Source organism: Heptranchias perlo, chromosome 6 (assembly GCF_035084215.1).
Source record: "Heptranchias perlo isolate sHepPer1 chromosome 6, sHepPer1.hap1, whole genome shotgun sequence".
NCBI classification, from domain to species: domain Eukaryota; kingdom Metazoa; phylum Chordata; class Chondrichthyes; order Hexanchiformes; family Hexanchidae; genus Heptranchias; species Heptranchias perlo.
Window position 1 is genome coordinate 110,324,233 of NC_090330.1, and position 22,787 is coordinate 110,347,019.

Below are 22,787 nucleotides of genomic sequence, written 5' to 3' on the forward strand. Positions count from 1 at the left end.
ACCCTCCAATCTTCAGGCACCTCACCTGTAGCGGTGGATGATTCAAATATCTCTGCTAGGGGACCCGCAATTTCCTCCCTAACCTCCCATAACGTCCTGGGATACATTTCATCAGGTCCCGGAGATTTATCTACCTTGATGCGCGTTAAGACTTCCAGCACCTCCCTCTCTGTAATATGTACACTCCTCAAGACATCACTATTTATTTCCCCAAGTTCCCTAACATCCATGCCTTTCTCAACCGTAAATACCGATGTGAAATATTCATTCAGGATCTCACCCATCTCTTGTGGTTCCGCACTTAGATGACCTTGTTGATCCTTAAGAGGCCCTACTCTCTCCCTAGTTACCCTTTTGCCCTTTATGTATTTGTAGAAGCTCTTTGGATTCACCTTTGCCTGATCTGCCAAAGCAATCTCATATCCCCTTTTTGCCCTCCTGATTTCTCTCTTAACTCTACTCCGGCAATCTCTATACTCTTCAAGGGATCCACTTGATCCCAGCTGCCTATGCATGTCATATGCCTCCTTCTTATTTTTGACTAGTGCCTCAATCTCCCGAGTCATCCAAGGTTCCCTACTTCTACCAGCCTTGCCCTTCACTTTATAAGGAATGTGCTTACCCTGAACCCTGGTTAACACACTTTTGAAAGCCTCCCACTTACCAGACGTCCCTTTGCCTGCCAACAGACTCTCCCAATCAACTTCTGAAAGTTCCTGTCTAATACCATCAAAATTGGCCTTTCCCCAATTTAGAATTTTAACTTTTGGGCCAGACCTATCCTTCTCCATAGCTATCTTAAAACTAATGGAATTATGATCACTGGTCCCAAAGTGATCCCTCACTAACACTTCTGTCACCTGCCCTTCCTTATTTCCCAAGAGGAGGTCAAGTTTTGCCCCCTCTCTAGTCGGGCCATCCACATACTGAATGAGAAATTCCTCCTGAATACACTCAACAAATTTCTCTCCATCCAAGCCCCTAATGCTATGGCTGTCCCAGTCAATGTTGGGAAAGTTAAAGTCCCCTACTATTACCACCCTATTTTTCTTGCAGCTGTCTGTAATCTCCTTACATATTTGCTCCTCAATTTCCCGTTGACTATTTGGGGGTCTGTAGTACAATCCTATCAAAGTGATCTCTCCCTTCTTATTTTTCAGTTCTACCCATATGGACTCAGTGGGCGAACCCTCGGATATATCCCCTCTCACTACTGCCGTGATGTTCTCCCTAATCAAGAACGCAACTCCCCCTCCTCTCTTACCTCCTGCTCTATCTTTCCTATAGCATCTGTACCCTGGAACATTGAGCTGCCAGTCCTGCCCCTCCCTTAGCCATGTTTCAGTAATAGCTATAACATCCCAGTCCCATGTACCCATCCATGCCCTGAGTTCATCTGCCTTGCCCATCAGACTTCTTGCATTGAAATAAATGCAGTTTAATCTAGACTTCCCTTGGTCTTTGCCCTGCTTTCTCAGACCATCTGTCCGGTCATGTTCTGTACACTCTCCCTTACTGCCTTTTGTTTCTGTCACCACTTTATTTCCCACTGACTTCCTGCATCGGTTCCCATCCCCCTGCCACATTAGTTTAAACCCTCCCCAACAGCACTGGCAAACACTCCCCCTAGGACATTGGTTCCAGTCCTGCCCAGATGCAGACCGTCCAATTTGTACTGGTCCCACCTCCCCCAGAACCGGTTCCAATGGCCCAGGAATTTGAATCCCTCCAGCTTGCACCATCTCTCAAGCCACGTATTCATCTTAGCTATCCTGTCATTCCTACTCTGACTAACCCGTGGCACTGGTAGCAATCCTGAGATTACTACCTTTGAGGTCCTACTCTTTAGTTTAACTCCTAACTCCCTAAATTCAGCTTGTAGGACCTCATCCTGTTTTTTACCTATATCGTTGGTGCCTATATGCACCACGACAACTGGCTGTTCACCCTCCCCCTCCAGAATGTCCTGCAGCCGCTCCGAGACATCCTTGACCCTTGCACCAGGGAGGCAACATACCATCCTGGAGTCTCGGTTGCGTCCGCAGAAACGCCTGTCTATTCCCCTTACAATCGAGTCCCCTATCACTATAGCTCTGCCACTCTTTTTCCTGCCCTCCTGTGCAGCTCCAGCAGCTCAAAACTGGGCATCCATGAGGTGCTGTGGGCCATCAGCAGCAGCACAACTGTATTCCAGCACAATCTGTAACCTCATGGCCAGGCATATTCCTCTCTCTACCATTTCAACCCTGGTTCAATGAGGAGTGTAGAAAAGTATGCCAGGAGCAGCACCAGGCGTACCTAAAAATGAGATGCCAATCTGGTGAAGCTACAACTAGGACTCAGCGGAAGCAACATGCTACAGACAGAGCTAAGCGATTCCACAACCAACGGATCAGATCAAAGCTCTGCAGTCCTGCCACATCCAGTCATGAATGGTGGTGGACAATTAAACAACTAACGGGAGGAGGAAGCTCTGCAAACATCCCCATCCTCAATGATGGCAGAGTCCAGCACGTGAGTGCAAAAGATAAGGCTGAAGTGTTTGCAACCATCTTCAGCCAGAAGTGCCGAGTGGATGATCCACCTTGGCCTCCTCCCAATATCCCCACCATCACGGAAGCCAGTCTTCAGCCAATTCGATTCACTCCACGTACTATCAAAAAACGGCTGAGTGCACTGGATACAGCAAAGGCTATGGGCCCTGACAACATCCCGGCTGTAGTGCTGAAGACTTGTGCTCCAGAACTAACTGTGCCTCTAGCCAAGCTGTTCCAGTACAGCTACAACACTGGCATCTACCCGACATTGTGGAAAATTGTCCAGGTATGTCCTGTCCACAAAAAGCAGGACAAATCCAATCTGGCCAATGGACAAAAGAGCTGAATTCCAGAGGTGAGGTGAGAGTGACTGCCCTTGATATCAATGCAGCATTTGACCGAGTGTGGCACCAAGGAGCCCTCGTAAAATTGAAGTCAATGGGAATCAGGGGGAAAACTCTCCAGTGGCTGGAGTCATACCTAGCACAAAGGAAGATGGTAGTGGTTGTTGGAGGCCAATCATTTCAGCCCCAGGGCATTGCTGCAGGAGTTCCTCAGGGCAATGTCTTAGGCCCAACCATCTTCAGCTGCTTCATCAATGACCTTCCCTCCATCATAAAGTCAGAAATTGGGAAGGTTCGCTGATGATTGCAGTGTTCAGTTCCATTTGCAACCCCTCAGATAATGAAGCAGTCTGAGCCCGCATGCAGCAAGACCTGGACAACATCCAGGCTTGGGCTGATAAGTGGCAAGTAACATTCGCGCCAGCCAAGTGCCAGGCAATGACCATCTCCAACAAGAGAGTGTCTAACCACCTCCCCATGTCATTCAACGGCATTACCATCGCCGAATCCCCCACCATCAACATCCTGGGGGTCACCATTGACCAGAAACGTAACTGGACCAGCCATATAAATACTGTGGCTACGAGAGCAGGTCAGAGGCTGGGTATTCTGCGGCGAGTGACTCACCTCCTGACTCCCCAAAGCCTTTCCACCATCTACAAGGCACAAGTCAGGAGTGTGATGGAATACTCTCCACTTGCTTGGATGAGTGCAGCTCCAACAACACTCAAGAAGCTCGACACCATCCAGGACAAAGCAGCCCGCTTGATTGGCACCCCATCCACCACCCTGAACATTCACTCCCTTCACCACCGGCGCACAGTGGCTGCAGTGTGTACCATCCACAGGATGCACTGCAGCAACTCACCAAGGCTTCTTCGAAAGCACCTCCCAAACCCGCGACCTCTACCACTTAGAAGGACAAGAGCAGCAGGCACATGGGAACACCACCACCTGCACGTTCCCCTCCAAGTCACACACCATGCCGACTTGGAAATATATCGCCGTTCCTTCATCGTCGCTGGGTCAAAATCCTGGAACTCCCTTCCTAACAGCACTGTGGGAGAACCTTCACCACATGGACTGCAGCAGTCCAAGAAGGCGGCTCACCACCACCTTCTCAAGGGCAATTAGGGATGGGCAATAAATGCCGGCCTCGCCAGCGATGCCCACATCCCATGAACGAATAAAAAAAAATTATTGATCGATGTATTAATGTTCTTGGTTTTTTGCCAATTATAAAGGAACATTTTCAAAAATAAACCTTAAATCAAACATTTGGTTACTATAATAGTGTTCTGTAGGAGATAATTTCAATGGCCGACTTTATATACACGAAAGATAAATAAATGATGTAAAAAGGTAGGGGTGAAAGGGCACCACAGGCCATGTGACCTCCTTCTGTACTGTAATTTCTATGACTTCAGGGGGTGCAGAGTGACAACAGGCCGATGAATGTTCCATTATGTGAAAGTCTGAAGAATATTGGTGTACCAGCCTTAAGATATATTTAATTTTCACTTCAACCGACAAAACACATCAAGCTTGGCAAATACATGCAGCAGCGACAGAAATCTGTGTAAAGACAACAGATATTTTAATAAGCTGTAGCGCTGTCTGAGAAGGGCTTAGGAAGCAGAGAGGTGGTAGTATCAGATGACGGGCCGAATGCCCGAAAATAATATAGACTGAAATGTAGAATATCTCGACTGTAAAAAAAATATTAACATTCAGTATTTGCCTCACACAGAGAGTGGTCACCGAACAAAGATAGAAAAATGTACAGCCCAAGATTTTTTGAGATTTTAATACAATGAATCGACAGGTTGCAATGTTTCAAAATATCACTTGATCACCTTTTACTCTGCTACTTACAAGTCGCTATGAGATCATTAAATCCCTAATTAACCATCTCTTTTTGTTTAGTTTACTGGTGAAGGAATAGTGCCTCACTGTTAGCTGTATGGGCGCCGTCTCACCAGCTCTGCTCCTGGTTCTACCTCAGCGCCGGACAAAAACACAACATTTGCACTGTTCAAATCAGTAAACTTGCCATGAGGCGGTTCAGAAATTCTTGGTCAGAAGTGGCTGTTCAAAAGGCACTCAAGTGCTATGGTCAGACAAGGATGCTTCTAACATCATGTCACTTTCATTCATCTCCATCTCCGTGAAAAGAGATGCTTCCTCAGAAGGAGCCCCAGGGTTTGCTAACTTGCTTTGCTGAGGCGAGGTATCCAGGGCCATAATCCCACTCTCCTCGAGGGGCTGCCTCTCAAACTCATTCTCAAACTCCCTCTCGTCCCACGAGGGATAAATCATTTTCCTGATCACTGGTGCCTTCATTGCCGACATGTCGAGTTCGTAGCACCCGAGCTTCTCCTTTATCTCCGTCCCTGGAATAAATGGAACATTTTCCTTTATGGCAAGTTTAACATCTCAGACACACGCACTATTTAGTTTGCATTTGAGCACAAAAGGATTCAGAGACTCCGCTGGGATTTACCGTTTAAACTAACAGAAAGTAACGCAGTTGTCAATTTTACTCCACTCCCTCCGTGACACCCTGGTCCACTCTTCAATCACCCCCAACACCCACTCCTCTCCCCCGGCACCTTGCCGTGTGAGCACAGGGGATGCAGCACCTGCCCTTTCACCTCCTCCCTTCCCACCGTCCAGGGCCCCAAACACTCTTTCCAGGTGAAACAACGATTTACTTGTACTTTTTTTTATTCGTTCATGGGATGTGGGCGTCGCTGGCGAGGCCAGCATTTATTGCCCATCCCTTGAGGAGGTGGTGATGAGCCGCCTTCTTGAACCGCTGCAGTCCGTGTGGTGAAGGTTCTCCCACAGTGCTGTTAGGGGTAGGAGTTCCAGGATTTTGACCCAGCGACGATGAAGGAACTTCTTCAAACTTACTATACTGTATTCGCTGCTCCCGATATGGACACCTCTACATTGAGGAGACCAAACGTAGACTAGGTTATGGCTTTGCCGAACACCTCCCCTCAGTCCGTAAGGGTGACCCTGAGCTTCCAATCACTCGCCATTTTAATCCTCCGTCCCACTCCCACTCTGACCTCGGCCTCCTACATTGTTCCAATGAAGCTCAACGGAAGCTCGAGGAACAGCTCCTCATCTTTCGATTAGACACTTTATAACCTTCTGGCCTCAACAATGATTTCAGCAACTTCAGATCATAACCACTGCTCCCATTTTCTCAGACAGCGGGTGCTGGTAATGATTCTGCCGTAACCATTCACACCTCCTCTGGACCCATCTTTTGATTCTTTACTTGTCCCGTTACCATCCCACTTTTGCCTTGTATCATCGTCCCTTTCGTCATTTAATCACTCCTGCCCTCCACCCTATCACAGACCTTCCCCTTTGTTCTTTCCTCCACTTTTTCCCCTGGCTCTGTACTTGCTTCTAAACTGTTATATCTCAACATCTTCCAGTTCTAATGAAAGATCATCGACCTGAAACGTTAACTCTGTTTCTCTCTCCACAGATGCTGCCTGACCTGCCGAGAGTTTCCAGCATTTTCTGTTTTTATTTCCAGCACCTGCAATATTTTGCTATTGTTTTAATTTTACTACTAACCTTAATTTGAATATTAAGCAACAGCACCCCGAAGGAATCGCTGATGGTGGTCAGCTTGGCTCAGTTGGTAGCACTCTCACCCGAGTCAAAAGGCTCAAGCCCCACACTAGGACTTTAGTCGATAATTTAGGGTGAGACACCACTGCAGTACTGAGGCAGTGCTGCATTGTTGGAGATGATTTATGGGTACGGCAGTGTAATGGTTATGTTACTGGACTAGTAATCCAGAGAACATGAGTTCAAATCCCACCACGGCAGTTTGAGGATTTGAATTCAGTTTTTTTAAAAAAAATCTGGAAATGAAGAGCTGGTCTCAGTGAAAGTGACCGTGAAGCTGTCGGATTGTTGTGAAAATCCAACTGGTTCACTGATGTTCTTTAGGGAAGGAAACCTGCCGTCCTTACCCGATCTGGGCCTATATGTGACTCCAGTCCCACACCAACGTGGTTGACTCTTAGCTACCCTCTGAAACGACCCAGCAAGACACTCAGTTGTATCAAAAAAAACGCACCACCTTCTCGAGGGCAACTAGGGATGGGCAATAAATGCTGGCGTTGCCAGTGACGTCCACATCCTGAGAATCATATTTTTTATAAAAATGAGAGGTTCTATCAGGACCACACCTGTCGACTCGGGTAAACGATCCCAAGGCATTATTTGAAGAAGAGCGGGAGGTCCTCTTAGTGTCCTGGCCAGCATTCATACCTCAGCAAACTCTGATCTAATTTTTCAGTCATATATTTCACAAGTCTTGTGGCACCTTAGCCAACACCTTCCAATCTGCCCATTAGAATTCCACACTGACGAGCTCATACATTCCTAAGGTTGACTAATTTCGTCCCGCATTATGTGTTTTAGAAGTTTACCCACAACCAAAAACTGGTCTGAGATTTCCCGGCTCGTCGCTTCCCACTTTCTTGAAGAAGAGGGCTACATTTGCCATCCACCAATCCTTTGCCACGTCTCCCGATTCCATAGAAATGTTACATTAACATTACTAAGAGAGCTCAAACTTCAAAGAAAAAAAATGCTTTGATTACGAAGCTGCTTGTATACTGGGGCGGACTTTGGGAGATCTACAAATTGGGTCCGGGGTTAATAGAGTGAAGTCTGGGGAGCCAATCTCTCGAAATCAGAGCTAAAGGAACCTTGATAATAGTCAAAAAGAACATAGAAACGTTTAAGAACGCTGCTCACCAATATAGGCGTCTGCATCCCCGATGTACATCTCTATGCAATGACCAAGCATCGTGACTGAAAAGGTATCATCTCTGCGAAGTCCCAGGGCCTGAAGAAGAGAAAGAAAAATTAAAACACAAGTCGTCCACCTTCATGGGAACTGAAAATTTTTTTTTTTTTACAAAAACGTAACTCCAGTAATTACCTGGTTTAAAATATTTGTGGGATCGCTCTAACGCAGGTACAAGCTTAAGAGAGAGAAAGGTCACAGACGGCTTAGATTTAATTAAGTGGTGGCTTGTGGTGTGGACTTCCCGGGGAGGCAGATATTTAAGTGTGAATTGGAGAGATATTTGAGCGAGTGGGCGATCGAGCGGTTGTTAGTCGTTGGGACCGATTGATTGAACTGCAGAGTCTTTTGCAATCCTGTACTTTCCAATGTTCCTAATACACTGACTGCAACCAGGAGTGTTAGTGTGCAGAGGTGTACTTCATTGGGACTGTGTAAACGAACGATCATTTCATGCCCAGTTTCAATTCTGTGGCTAGGTCTTTCCATTTCTGTGCTCACTAGTCTGTGATTGTCCACCCATTCACAAGTGGCAGATAATCACAGCGGAGAGCAGAGGTGGAAAATTCCAGCCGATATTCCTGATACTATATCTCTAGTGGCCAGTCATATAATCTCAAGTTTTGCCCATTGGTCCAGCAGAAATCTTGACGTAGCCACTCCTGGAGGTTGAAGGAATTAAATCAATGCAAACCAATTCAAAGCAAACACTTCCCTCCCATCTGATGCTCGACGGCTTGTGTAAGTCTCCTCTACACATCGGTTATAAACTGAATTTGTTGCATCTCCACCAGCTATGTTGATGCTGGAGGAACCGGCATTCATTTCTCTCACAAGCCAAGATACGTGGATTGGTGTCAGCCACACTATTCAGCAGCAAAATATCCATCAGTTGTCAGAGGGGACAAACACTGCTTCAGTACTTTCCAAAGGGTAGTCAAAGTCAAACCTTAACTTGGAAGGAAATGATGAGAGCTAAGAAAAGTCAGCTGACATATTTATTGGAAATGTGTTCCTCAATCAACTGGAACTGCAACAGATTTTTAAAAAAAATTCATTCATAGGATGTGGGCGTCGCTGGCGAGGCTGGCATTTATTGCCCATCCCTAATTGCCCTTGAGAAGGTGGTGGTGAGCCGCCACCTTAAACCGCTGCAGTCCGTGTGGTGAAGGTTCTCCCACAGTGCTGTTAGGAAGGGAGTTCCAGGATTTTGACCCAGCGACGATGAAGGAACGGCGATATATTTCCAAGTCGGGATGGTGTGTGACTTGGAGGGGAACGTGCAGGTGGTGTTGTTCCCATGAACCTACTGCTCTTGTCCTTCTAGGTGGTAGAGGTCGTGGGTTTGGGAGTTGCTGCAGTGCATGCTATGGACGGTACACACTGCAGCCACTGTGCGCCGGTGGTGAAGGGAGTGAATGTTTAGGGTGGTGGATGGGGTGCCAATCAAGCGGGCTGCTTTGTCCTAGATGGTGTCGAGCTTCTTGAGTGTTGTTGGAGCTGCTTTCATCCAGGCAAATGGAGAACATTCCATCACACTCCTGACTTGTGGCTTGTAGATGGTGGAAAGGTTTTGGGGAGTCAGGAGGTGAGTCACTCGCCGCAGAATACCCAGCCTCTGGCCTGCTCTTGTAGCCACAGTATTTATATGGCTGGTCCAGTTGCGTTTCTGGTCAATGGTGACCCCCAGGATGTTGATGGTGGGGGATTCGGCGATGGTAATGCCGTTGAATGTCAAGGGGAGGTGGTTAGACTCTCTCTAGTTGGAGATGGTTATTGCCTGGCACTTGTCTGGCGCGAATGTTACTTGCCACTTATGAGCCCAAGACTAAATGTTGTCCAGGTCTTGCTGCATGCGGGCACAGACTGCTTCATTATCTGAGGGGTTGCGAATGGAACTGAACACTGTGCAATCATCAGCGAACATCCACATTTCTGACCTTACAATGGAGGGAAGGTCATTGACGAAGCAGCTGAAGATGGTTGGGCCTCGGACACTGCCCTGAGGAACTCCTGCAGCAATGCCCTGGGGCTGAGATGATTGGCCTCCAACAACCACTACCATCTTCCTTTGTGCTAGGTATGACTCCAGCCACTGGAGAGTTTTCCCCCTGATTCCCATTGACTTCAATTTTACGAGGGCTCCTTGGTGCCACACTCGATCAAATGCTGCCTTGATGTCGAGGGCAGTCACTCTCACCTCACCTCTGGAATTCAGCTCTTTTGTCCATGTTTGGACCAAGGCTGTAATGAGGTCTGGAGCCGAGTGGTCCTGGCGGAACCCAAACTGAGCATCGGTGAGTAAGTGCCGCTTGATAGCACTGTCGACGACACCTTCCATCACTTTGCTGATGTTCGAGAGTAGACTGATGGGGCGGTAATTGGCTGGATTGGATTTGTCCTGCTTTTGGTGGACAGGACATACCTGGGCAATTTTCCACGTTATCAGGTAGATGCCAGTGTTGTAGCTGTACTGTAACAGCTTGGCTAGAGGCGCAGCTAGTTCTGGAGCACAAGTCTTCAGCACTACAGCTGGGATGTTGTCGGGGCCCATAACCTTTGCTGTATCCAGTGCACTCAGCAGTTTCTTGATATCTCGTGGAGTGAATCGAATTGGCTGAAGACTGGCTTCTGTGATGGTGGGGGTATCGGGAGGAGGCAGAGATGGATCATCCACTCAGCACTTCTGGCTGATGATGGTTGCAAACGCTTCAGCCTTGTCTTTTGCACTCACGTGCTGGACTCCACCATCATTGAGGATTGGGATGTTTGCAGAGCCTCCTCCTCCCGTTAGTTGTTTAATTGTCCACCACCATTCACGACTGGATGTGGCAGGACTGCAGAGCTTTGATCTGATCCATTGGTTGTGGAATCGCTTAGCTCTGTCTATAGCATGTTGCTTCTGCTGTTTAGCATGCATGTAATCCTGAGTTGTAGCTTCACCAGGTTGGCACCTCATTTTTAGGTACGCCTGGTGCTGCTCCTGGCATGCTCTTCTACACTCCTCATTGAACCAGGGTTGAATCCCTGGCTTGTTGGTAATGGTAGATTGAGGAATATGCCTGGCCATGAGGTTACAGATTGTGCTGGAATACAATTCTGCTGCTGCTGATGGCCCACAGCGCCTCATGGATGCCCAGTTTTGAGCTGCTGGATCTGTTCTGAATCTATCCCATTTAGCACGGTGGTAGTGCCACACAACACGTTGGATGGTGTCCTCAGTGTGAAGACGGGACTTCATCTCCACGAGGACTGTGCGGTGGTCACTCCTACCAATACTGTCATGGACAGATGCATCTGCGACAGGTCGATTGGTGAGGACGAAGTCAAGTAAGTTTTTCCCTCGTGTTGGTTCGCTCACCACCAGCCGCAGGCCCAGTCTAGCAGCTATGTCCTTCAGGACTCGGCCAGCTCGGTCAGTAGTGGTGCTACCGAGCCACTCTTGGTGACGGACATTGAAGTCCCCCACCCAGAGTACATTCTGTGCCCTTGCTCCCCTCAGTGCTTCCTCCAAGTGGAGTTCAACATGGAGGAGGACTGATTCATCAGCTGAGGGAGGACGGTAGGTGGTAATCAGCAGGAGGTTTCCTTGCCCATGTTTGACCTGATGCCATGAGATTTCATGGGGTCCACAGTCAATGTTGAGGACTCCCAGGGCCACTCCCTCCTGACTGTATATCACTGTACCGCCGGTGGGACAGGACATACCCAGGGATGGTGATGGAAGAGTCTGGGACGTTGGCTGAAAGGCATGATTCTGTGAGTATGGCTAGGTCAGGCTGTTGCTTGACTAGTCTGTGGGACAGCTCTCCCAATTTTGGCACAAGTCCCCAGAAGTTAGTGAAGAGGACTCTGCAGGGTCGACTGGGCTTGGTTTGCCGTTGTCGTGCCCGGTGCCTAGTGGTCCGTCCGGTTTTATTCTTGTGACTTTTTTAGCGAGATTTTACAACTGAGTGGCTTGCTAGGCCATTTCAGAGAGCAATTAAGAATCAACCACATTGCTGTGGGTCTGGAGTCACATATAGGCCAGACCGAATAAGGACGGCAGGTTTCCTTCCCTAAAGGACATTAGTGAACCAGATGGGTTTTTACAACAATCCGGTAGTTTCATGGCCACCATTACTGATACTAGTATTTTAATTCCAGATTTGAACTCATGACTCCGGATTATTAGTCCAGGTCTCTGGATTACTAGTCCAGTAACATAACCACTATGCTACCGTACCCTACTGGCACAAATTATAATGATGGGGAAGTACGAGACCAGAGCCATTCGTCATCCTCAGTGAAGGATTCGAGGGTCCTCCACAAATTGGGGGGGGGGGGGGGAAGGCAATGCACATACAACTTACATTAAATACAGAGACATTTCAGACGACTTTATAGAGTGGTGGTTAGTGAGAGGACTCTAAACAGGGGGGGGGGGGGGGAAGGGGTTGAGGAGGGTACGAAATCATCAGCAGACCGCGCAAAACTTTGTCATGCTGTTCGACCCGGAGCGGAGCCTCAAGCCCGACATCATACGCATCACTAAGACCAGTCACTTCCACCTCTACAATATCGCCCACCTCAGCCCCTCTGCCCTCAAACACTCATCCATGCTTCCTCACCTCTCGACTTGATTGTTCTAATGCTCATCTCCATCCTCCAATAAACTGCAACTCATTCAAAACGCGCAGCTCATAATCTGCCTCGCACTAAGTCCTGCTCACCATTTACCTCCATCCTCACTGATCTACATTGGCTCCCTTTCCTCCAACGCCTTAAAATTCCTTGTCCCCCTCAAATCCCTCCACAGCATTTCTCCACCCTAACTCCACAGTCTCCTCCGGCTTTATATCCTCTTTCCATACCCTCAAGTCCACTGGGTATAATTTTTTTTTTTTGAGGATTCTCCCCTCTGCCTTTCACCCAACCACTGGTGGTAAAGCCTTGTCCCTATTCCCAGGAACTCTCACCCTAAACCCTTCCACCCCTCCTGTTCCCACCTTTAAAAACCTTCTCAAAGCACCACCTACCACCCCCCCCAATCTTTCCAACCAAACTTTCAGTCAACCGTCCTAATCTCACCCACTATGGTTCAGCACTGTCCCTCTATCCCTATCTATGGTGAGAGGATGTCTTTTTACATTAAAGGCACAAAATAAAAGCAAATTGTTGCTGAGGGAGGAAAAGCACAAATAAATGGGATTTTTAAGAAGGGCTATGAAGGTGAGAGGGGATGTGACAGGGCTCCCTTTTGTCATGTAACTGTCAAAAAAAGTCATGAAAAAAATGTCCAAAAAATCTCACTTGGTTTTGGCATATTCAGTTTTCAAATAAAAAAATTAATTTTGTGTACGCTCACGAAGGCAGTGCCGGGGAATGGAACCCTTTCCATTTCAGGAACCCAGTGCCAGCATCAAGCACTCTCTCAGGCCAGGTCAGGTGTGGTAATGGTGGGATGCAGAGTCAAACTCTCTCTGCTCCACCCCAACCTCAGAAGAGCACCTCCTACTGAAATCGCTGCATTCTCTCCCCAGTCACCCCAAACTCATTTCACAGTCGAACCTCGTAGCCATCAGACAAAGGAGACTTTCATCCCATCAGTCTGAGCTGGATTTGTATCAAGGTGAAAGGTCAGTGTCTATCGCAGTGCGCCACCTAGTTCCCCATTTCTGATAACTTTGGAGAGAAATACAAAAGGAAACATCACAGAACTTTTTTTTCTATAATGGGAGTTATGTAATTTGGCAGTAAATAGAATCAATTCAAGGTTACGATGCTTTATGTCTGAAGGTTATTCAAGTGATTGAAAACCATACCGTGTGAAAATAGTTGATGGCACTCTCAAAGTTGCCCATGAGACTCAGCACATAACCGATAGCAGAATAGGTGCACGCATTCTGAGGAATGAGGACTAGAGCCTGGTGGTGATAATCCAGTGCTTCATCGTATTTCCTAAAAGAGAAAAAGGTTCCGTCAATTATTAAACTTTTCAGAATTAAGAATGGCCCTGTTTACACACATGCTTAATAAGATGCAGAAACTAAAAAGAGAAATGGAGATCATAGAATCTTACAGCAAAGGAGGCCGCCATTCGGCCCATCAAGCCCATGCCAGCTCTTTGAAAGAGCTATCCAATTAGTCCCACTCCCCGCTCTTTCCCCATAGCAATACAAATTTCTCCTTTTCAAGTATTTATCCAATTCCCTTTTGAAAGTTATTATTGAATCTGCTTCCACCGCCCTTTCAGGCAGCGCATTCCAGATCAGAACCACTCGCTGAGTAAAAAAAATTCTCTTCATCTCCTCTCTGGTTCTTTTGTAAATGACCTTAAATCTGTGTCCTTGGTTACCGACCCTCCTGCCAGTGGTAACAGTTTCTCCTTATTTACTCTATCGACACACTTTCAGGCAGCACATTCCAGATCATAAACACTCACTGCGCAAAAAAGCTTTTCCTCATGTCGCCTTTGCTTCTTTTGCCAATCACCTTAAATCTTGTAAACAATTTTACAACACCAAGTTATAGTCCAACAATTTTATTTGAAAATCACAAGCTTTCGGAGGCTTCCTCCTTCCTCAGGTGAATGTCAAGAAATCCTCGAACCTTTCGCATTTATAAATCACAGAACAATACCTGGTGATTACAGATAATCTTTCCAACTGCCCGTTGCCAAGGCAATCAAAGTGTTCAGACAGAGAGGTGTTACCTACAGGACCACCGAATATACAAACAACCAAAAAAAAACCAGAGAGAGGCAGAAACATAGAAACATCCGGAAGGAAGAGAAAGACAGAAAATGACCCGTTATATTAAAAACAGATAACTTTTGTTCGCTGGTGGGGTTACGTGTAGCGTGACAAGATCCCGGTTGAGGCTGTCCTCATGGGTGCGGAACTTGGCTATTAATTTCTGCTCGACGATTTTGCGTTGTCGTGTGTCTCGAAGGCCGCCTTGGAGTATGCTTACCCGAAGGTCGGTGGCTGAATGTCCTTGACTGCTCAAGTGTTCCCCGACTGGGAGGGAACCCTCCTGTCTGGCGATTGTTGCGCGGTGTCCGTTCATCCGTTGTCGCAGTGTCTGCATGGTCTCGCCAATGTACCATGCTCTGGGGCATCCTTTCCTGCAACGTATGAGGTAGACAACGTTGGCCGAGTCACAGGAGTATGAACCATGTACCTGGTGGGTGGTGTCCTCTCGTGTGATGGTGGTATCTGTGTCGATGATCTGGCATGTCTTGCAGAGGTTACCGTGGCAGGGTTGTGTGGTGTCGTGGACGCTGTTCTCCTGAAAGCTGGGTAATTTGCTGCGAACGATGGTCTGTTTGAGGTTGGGTGGCTGTTGGCACACCTTAAATCTTGTTCTCTGGTTCTCGACCATTCCGCCAATGGGAACAGTTTCTCTTTATTTACTTTATCTAAACCCTTCATGATTTTGAACACCTCTATCAAATCTTCCCTTAACCTTCTCTGCTCTGAGAACAATCCCAGCTTCTCCAGTAGTGGTTGTTGGAGGCCAATCATCTCAGTCACAGGACATTGCTGCAGGAGTTCCTCAGGGCAGTGTCCTAGGCCCAACCATCTTCAGCTGCTTCATCAATGACCTTCCCTCCATCATAAGGTCAGAAATGGGGATGTTTGCTGATGATTGCACAGTGTTCAGTTCCATTCGCAACCCCTCAGATAATGAAGCAGTCCGTGCCCACATGCAGCAAGACCTGGACAACATCCAGGCTTGGGCTGATAAGTGGCAAATAACATTCGCGCCAGACAAGTGCCAGGCAATGACCACCTCCCCTTGACATTCAATGGCATTATCATTGCCGAATCCCCCACCATCAACATCCTGGGGGTCACCATTGACCAGAAACTTAACTGGACCAGCCATATAAATATTGTGGCTGCAAGAGCAGGTCAGAGGCTGGGTATTTTGCGGCGAGTAACTCACCTCCTGACTCCCCAGAGCCTTTCCACCATCTACAAGGCACAAGTCAGGAATGTGATGGAATACTCTCCACTTGCCTGGATGAGTGCAGCTCCAACAACACTCAAGAAGCTCGACACCATCCAGGACAAAGCAGCCCGCTTGATTGGCACCCCATCCACCACCCTGAACATTCACTCCCTTCACCACTGGCATCCACAGGATGCACTGCAGCAACTCACCAAGGCTTCTTCGACAGCACCTCCCAAACCCTCGACCTCTACCACCTAGAAGGACAAGGGCAGCAGGCATATGGGAACACCACCACCTGCACGTTCCCCTCCAAGTCACACACCATCCCGACTTGGAAATATATCGGCCGTTCCTTCATCGTCGCTGGGTCAAAATCCTGGAACTCCCTTCCTAACAGCACTGTGGGAGAACCTTCACCACACGGACTGCAGCGGTTCAAGAAGGCGGCTCACCACCACCTTCTCAAGGGCAATTAGGGATGGGCAATGAATGCCGGCCTCGCCAGCGACGCCCACATCCCATGAACGAATAAAAAATGTCTCTACAAAACTGAAGTCCCTCATCTCTGGTATCATTCTGTTAAATCTCCATCACACCCTTTCCAAGGCCTTGACATCTTCCTGAAGTGCGGGGCGCAGAATTGGACACAACACTCCACAAGTGAATGTTAAGAACATTTTAATGATTTGAGCCTGCCGATGTGGCTAATTGCACATCAGTTAAACATGAAGGAGATGGTTCAAGTAAATTAATGGTTACGTGTTTTAGTTCAGGCACGACTGGGAGAAAAGAAAGTGCAGCTGTTTCATACAAAAAGGAATCTATTTTTGTTGCTTTGTGATTCACTGGCCATGAAAAGAGGCAACATTTCTAGATGGTGTGAGATGAGGTTTCATTGGAAACATCAATGGTCTAAATGCACAATAGGTCCATTTATTAGTGAAATGCTTGAAAAAGGATGAGCTAATTACCAATCTCATCTGATTGATTTTCTCTTTCCAATTAGAGCAACACCTAATTACAAGTGTTTACTGTTAAAGATCGAGTTACTTCGAAACTACAGCCCAGAAACAGGCCATTCGGCCCAACTGGTCTATGCCGGTGTTTATGCTCCTCCCTCCCCGCTTCATCTAACCCTATCACCTTATCTTTCTATTTCCTTCGCCCTCATGCGCTTATCGAGCTTCCCCTTAAATGCACCGATGCGATTCGCCTCAACTACTCCACGTGGTAGCGTGTTGCACATTCTCACCATCCTTTGGTCACCCATACAAACACCCGCAACAACCACAACCATCTCCGAACTGACGAGCAGGGATGTGAGCCAGTTTCTGAAACACTAAGTATGGTGTGTATGAACGAGCCAGCTACGATGACCCTCCTCATCCAAAAAAAAAACACAATATAACAATTAAAACATTATTTTATCAGACAGCGAGGAGAGTTTCCAATCCTTTCTTCGATTGCACCTACTGTAGACAAAAGTGCTAATGAAATAATAGTAATATGTTACGAATTACATCTTTAACCTTTTGATGGGAATTTTGAAGTTCAAGATTACACCGACGTTCTTTCGACACCACAGGCCTGATTTTAACCCCCCCGCCCCGTGCCTGATGTACGGGGGGAGTTAAAACATAGGCAGCGTGCAAGTCGCCGGGTCTGTACGGCCTCGTCACCCACCATTTTAGCAGCAGCAGCGTTTTGGCCAGCCAGCAAGGGACTCTAAAGTCGGGATCTGATGATGATAATCAGACTCTTGACGCTATTTTAACCTTGTGTCGCGAGATGGACGCCTGGTGCCAGCTTCATCGGGGGAACCGATCGGGCAAGTAATAGTACGGTATTAGGTGGGATCCGACTAAGAGAGAGTAAAAGAAAGTCTAAGACAAGTTTGCAGTGCGTGTGTATAAACGCACAAAGCGTGGTAAACAAGGTAGGTGAGCCGCAGGCGCAAACAACCACATGGGAATACAATGTCATGGCAGTAAAGGAGACCTGGCTCAAAAAAAAGGGCAGGGTTGGGTAGTAAATATTCCTGGATACAAGGTGTTCAGGGAAGAGAGGGAAGGGAAGAAAGGAGAGGGGTTCTGTGGCAGTATTGATTAAGGAGAATATTGCAGTGCTGGAGAGAGAGGATGTCCGGGAGGGTCAAGGACAGAATCTATCTGGTTAGAGTTAAGAAACAGTAGAGGTGCCATTACACTATTGGGTGTATTTTATAGGACACCAACTAGTGGGAAGGATATAGAGGAGCAAATTTGCAGGGAAATTACAGAGAGGTGCAAAAGCCATAGAGTTGTGATAACTGGAGACTTCAACTATCCGAATACAGACTGGGATATCAATAATAATAACGGGCAAAGAGAGGGAGAAATTTTTGAAGTGTGTTCAGGAGAGCTTTCTTGAGCAGTACGTTTCCAGCCCAATGAGGAAGGAGGCATTGCTGGACTTGTTTGTAGGGAATGAGGCGCGCCAAGTGGAGCAAGTGTCAGTGGTGGAACATTTAGGGATCAGTGATCAGAGTATCATAAGGTTTAGATTAGCTATGGAAAAGGACATGGACCACTCTAAAGTAAAAATACTCAATTGGAGGAGGGCCAATTTCAATGGGATGAGAACAGATCTGGCCCGGGTAAATTGGAATCAAAGATTGGCAGGCAAAACTATAATTGAACAATGGGCGGCCTTTAAAGAGATGATTCAGGTACAGTCTAGGTACATTCCCACGAGGAGGAAAGGTAGGGCAACTAAAGTCAGAGCTCCCTGGATGACAAAAGAGATAGAGAGTGGGATGAAGCAGAAAAAAGGGGCGTATGACAGATGTCAGGTTGATAACACAAGTGAGAACCAGGCTGAATATTGAAAGTTCAGAGAAGTGAAAAAGGAAATAAGAGAGGCAAAGAGAGAGTAAGAGAATAGACTGGCAGCAAACATAAAAGGGAATCCAAAAGTTTTCTACAGGCATGTAAACAGTATATGGGTAATAAAAGGGGTGGGGCCGATTAGGTACCATAAAGGAGATCTACTCATGGAGGTAGAGGGTATGGCCGAGGTACTAAGAGTACTTCACATCTGTCTTTACCAAGGAAGAAGATGCTGCCAGATTCTCAGTAAAGGAAGATGTAGTTAAGATACTGGATGGGCTAAAAATTGATAGAGAGGAGGTACTAGAAAGGCTGGCTGTACTTAGGGTAGATAAGTCACCTGGTTCGGATGGAATGCATCCTAGGTTGCTGAGGGAAGTAAGGGTGGAAATTGCGGAGGTACTGGCCACAATCTTCCAAACATCCTTAGATACGGGGGTGGTGCCAGAGGGCTGGAGAATTGCAAATATTTACACCCTTTTTTGAACAAGGGTGTAATGATAAACCCAGCAACTATAGGCCAGTCAGTATAACCTCAGTGGTGGGGAAACTTTTAGAAACAATAATCCGGAACAGAATTAACAGTCACTTGGTCAAGTGTGGATTAATTAAGGAAAGCCAGCGTGGATTTGTTAAAGGAAAATAGTGTTTAACTAACTTGATAGGGTTTTTTTGATGAGGTAACAGGGGGTAGATGAGGGCAATGCGGTTTTGAAGAGGTAACGGGGTAGATGAGGGCAATGCGGTGTATATGGACTTCCAAAAGGCGTTTGATAAAGTGCTGCATAATAGGCTTAACATCAAGATTGAAGCCCATGGAATAAAGGGGGCAGTAGCAGCATGGATACAAAATTGGCTAAGTAACAGAAAACAGAGTAGTGGTGAATGGTTGTTTTTCGGATTGGAGGGAGGTGTACAGTCGTGTTCCCCAGGGGTTGGTACTAGGACCAGTGCTTTTCGTGATATATATTAATGACTTGGACTTGGGTGTATAGGGTACAATTTCCAAATTTGCAGATGACACAAAACTTGGAAGGGTAGTGAACAGTGAGGAGGATAGTGATAGACTTCAAGAGGATATAGACAGGCTGGTGGAATGGCGGACACATGGCAGAGCATAGAGTGGTTACAGCACAGAAGGAGGCCATTCGGCCCATCAAGTCCGCGCCGGCTCTATGCAAGATCAATCCAGCTAGTCCCACTCCCACGCCCTATCCCTGCACATTTTTTCGTTTCCAGTACTTATCCAGTTCCCTTTTGAAGGCCATGATTGAATCTGCCTCCACCACCCCCTCAGGCAGTGCATTTCAGATCCCAACCACCCGCTGTGTGAAAAAGTTTTTCCTCATGTCACCTTTGGTTCTTTTGCCAATTACCTTTAATCTATGCCCTCTGGTTCTTGACCCTTCCGTCAATGAGAACAGTTTCTCTCTATCTACTCTGTCTCGTCCCTTCATGATTTTGAATACCTCTATCAAATCTCCTTGCAACCTTCTCTGTTCCAAGGAGAACAACCCCAGCTTCTCCAGTCTATCCACAAAACCGAAGTCCCTCATCCCTGGAATCATTCCAGTAAATCTTTTCTGCACCCTCTCTAAGGCCTTCACATCTTTCCTAAAGTGTGGTGACCAGAACTGGACACAATACTCCAGTTGTGGTTGATCAGTGTTTTATGAAGGTTCATCATGACTTCTTTGTTTTTGTACTCTGCCTCTATTTATAAAGCCCAGGATCCCGTATGCTTTTTTAACTGCTTTCTCAACCTGTCCTGCCACCTTCAACGATTTGTGCACATATACCCCCAGATCCCTCTGTTCCTCCACCCCTTTTAGAATTGTGCCCTCTAGTTTATATTGCCTCTCCTCATTCTTCCTACCAAAATGCATCACCTCTACAGCGAGTGGTTATGATCTGGAATGCACTGCCTGAGGGAGTGGTGGAGGCAGATTCAATCATGGCCTTCAAAAGGGAACTGGATAAGTGCTTGAAAGGAAAACATTTTCAGGGCTACGGGGATAAGGCGGGTGAGTGGGACTAGCTGGATTGCTCTTGCATCGAGCTGGCATGGACTCGATGGGCCGAATGGCCTCCTTCCGTGCTGTAACCCTTCTATGATTCTATACTTGAGAGGACTGGCATCTCACATGAACACTATATGTTTTTGCCACATTGAGGTACTTACTTGAGTTTCCTGCATACATGTCCCAGGTTATTCATTAATGGCTCCCATTTATCAACAGTTACCTGCAAAAAAAACCTTCACGTTACTCAGTTACAACAAATGAGAACTCCCTACACACTTAATGCAGCAGCAGAAACCTACTAGATTGAGATGCCTGTGCATGTACTTGCAGTGAGGAGGCAGCAGCTTAGATTTTCCAATATGGATGCAGTTCAGAGCAAATGATTAGACAGACAGAGGGAAGTGTCCTGTTTATACCCAGTTTTCAGTGGTCAGCTCATCAGCATAGCTTCAGTGCAGACATGGACGAGGGCAGGGAACACACTAACGGTGGGAGCAGAAAATTGTGTGTTAGCCAAATTTAACAGGATGGGCACTGTCAAGTTTCTAGAAATACTAACTTTTTGCCGTGAATCATGGTATTATTTACGTTAAAATGTTGTTTTAAAGTTACAATTTGCTCGAGTCGAATTCTCTGAACAGTAATGCTGGGAGATGTGGATTAGGATTCAGACAAAAGCATCTATCCAGAATGGTGCCTCCTGCATCCCATTCCAACTTGAGACACCAGAAGTCACTAAGACATCCCAGCAAACATTCACATTAGGGACTGAGCTCAGCTGGAGTTAGTTTCAAGGAACCCACACCTGAGAGGCAGGAACTAATTTAACTGACAGTCCCGTTGGCCATCCGCTGGGAGAGGAAAGGGATAATGGTCATTGAATCATAGAATGATACTGCGCAGAAAGAGGCCATTTGGCCCATCGTGTCTGTGTCAGCTCTTTGAAAGAATCATAGAATCGTAGAAGTTTACAACATGGAAACAGGCCCTTCGGCCCAACATGTCCATGTCGCCCAGTTTATACCACTAAGCTAGTCCCAATTGCCTGCACTTGGCCCATATCCCTCTATACCCATCTTACCCATGTAACTGTCCAAATGCTTTTTAAAAGACAAAATTGTACCCGCCTCTATTACTGCCTCTGGCAGCTCGTTCCAGACACTCACCACCCTTTGAGTGAAAACATTGCCCCTCTGGACCCTTTTGTATCTCTCCCCTCTCACTTAAATCTATGCCCCCTCGTTATAGACTCCCCTACCTTTGGGAAAAGATTTTGACTATATACCTTATCTATGCCCCTCATTATTTTATAGACTTCGATAAGATCACCCCTAAACCTCCTACTCTCCAGGGAAAAAAGTCCCAGTCTATCTAACCTCTCCCTATAAGTCAAACCATCAAGTCCCGGCAGCATCCTAGTAAATCTTTTCTGCACTCTTTCTAGTTTAAGAATATCCTTTCTATAATAGGGTGACCAGAACTGTACACAGTACTCCAAGTGTGGCCTCACCAATGCCCTGTACAACTTCAACAAGACATCCCAACTCCTGCATTCAATGTTCTGACCAATGAAACCAAGCATGCCGAATGCCTTCTTCACCACCCTATCCACCTGTGACTCCACTTTCAAGGAGCTATGAACCTGTACTCCTAGATCTCTTTGTTCTATAACTCTCCCCAACGCCCTACCATTAACGGAGTAGGTCCTGGCCCGATTTGATCTACCAAAATGCATCACCTCACATTTATCTAAATTAAACTCCATCTGCCATTCATCGGCCCACTGGCCCAATTTATCAAGATCCCATTGCAATCCTAGATAACCTTCTTCACTGTCCGCAATGCCACCAATCTTGGTGTCATCTGCAAACTTACTGTCTAATTAGTTGCACTCCCCTGCTCTTTCCCCATAGCCCTGCAAATCTTTCCCCCTTCAAGTATTTATCCAATTCCTTTTTGAAAGTTACTACTGAATCTGCTTCCACCGCCCTTTCAAGCAGTGCATTCCAGATCATCACAACTCACTACTTTAATAGTCATCGTCGCTGGGTCAAAATCCTGGAACTCCATTCCCAACAGCACTGTGGGAGAACCTTCACCACACGGACTGCAGCAGTTCAAGAAGGCGGCTCACCACCACCTTCTCAAGGGCAATAAATGCCGGCCTCGCTAGCAATGCCCACATCCCATGAACGAATATAATAAAAAAATCTCATCTCCCCTCT

The 22,787-nt window shown here is 46.8% G+C and overlaps 1 protein-coding gene across 2 annotated transcripts in view; it reads right to left on the reverse strand.

Annotated features, from left to right (window-relative positions):
* Positions 1-4,672: 4,672 nt before the first annotated feature.
* The window catches only part of cdc16 (cell division cycle 16 homolog (S. cerevisiae)), a 69,115-nt gene continuing 51,000 nt past the window's right edge, over positions 4,673-22,787 (reverse strand). For both annotated transcript variants that reach the window (XM_067986632.1, XM_067986633.1), the window contains 4 exons: positions 20,721-20,782; positions 13,535-13,670; positions 7,679-7,769; positions 4,673-5,274 (listed from right to left, as the gene is read on the reverse strand). In XM_067986632.1, the coding sequence (XP_067842733.1) occupies positions 4,985-5,274; positions 7,679-7,769; positions 13,535-13,670; positions 20,721-20,782 (579 nt within the window). In that variant the 3' untranslated portion in view covers positions 4,673-4,984. The remainder of the gene's footprint in view (positions 5,275-7,678; positions 7,770-13,534; positions 13,671-20,720; positions 20,783-22,787) is intronic.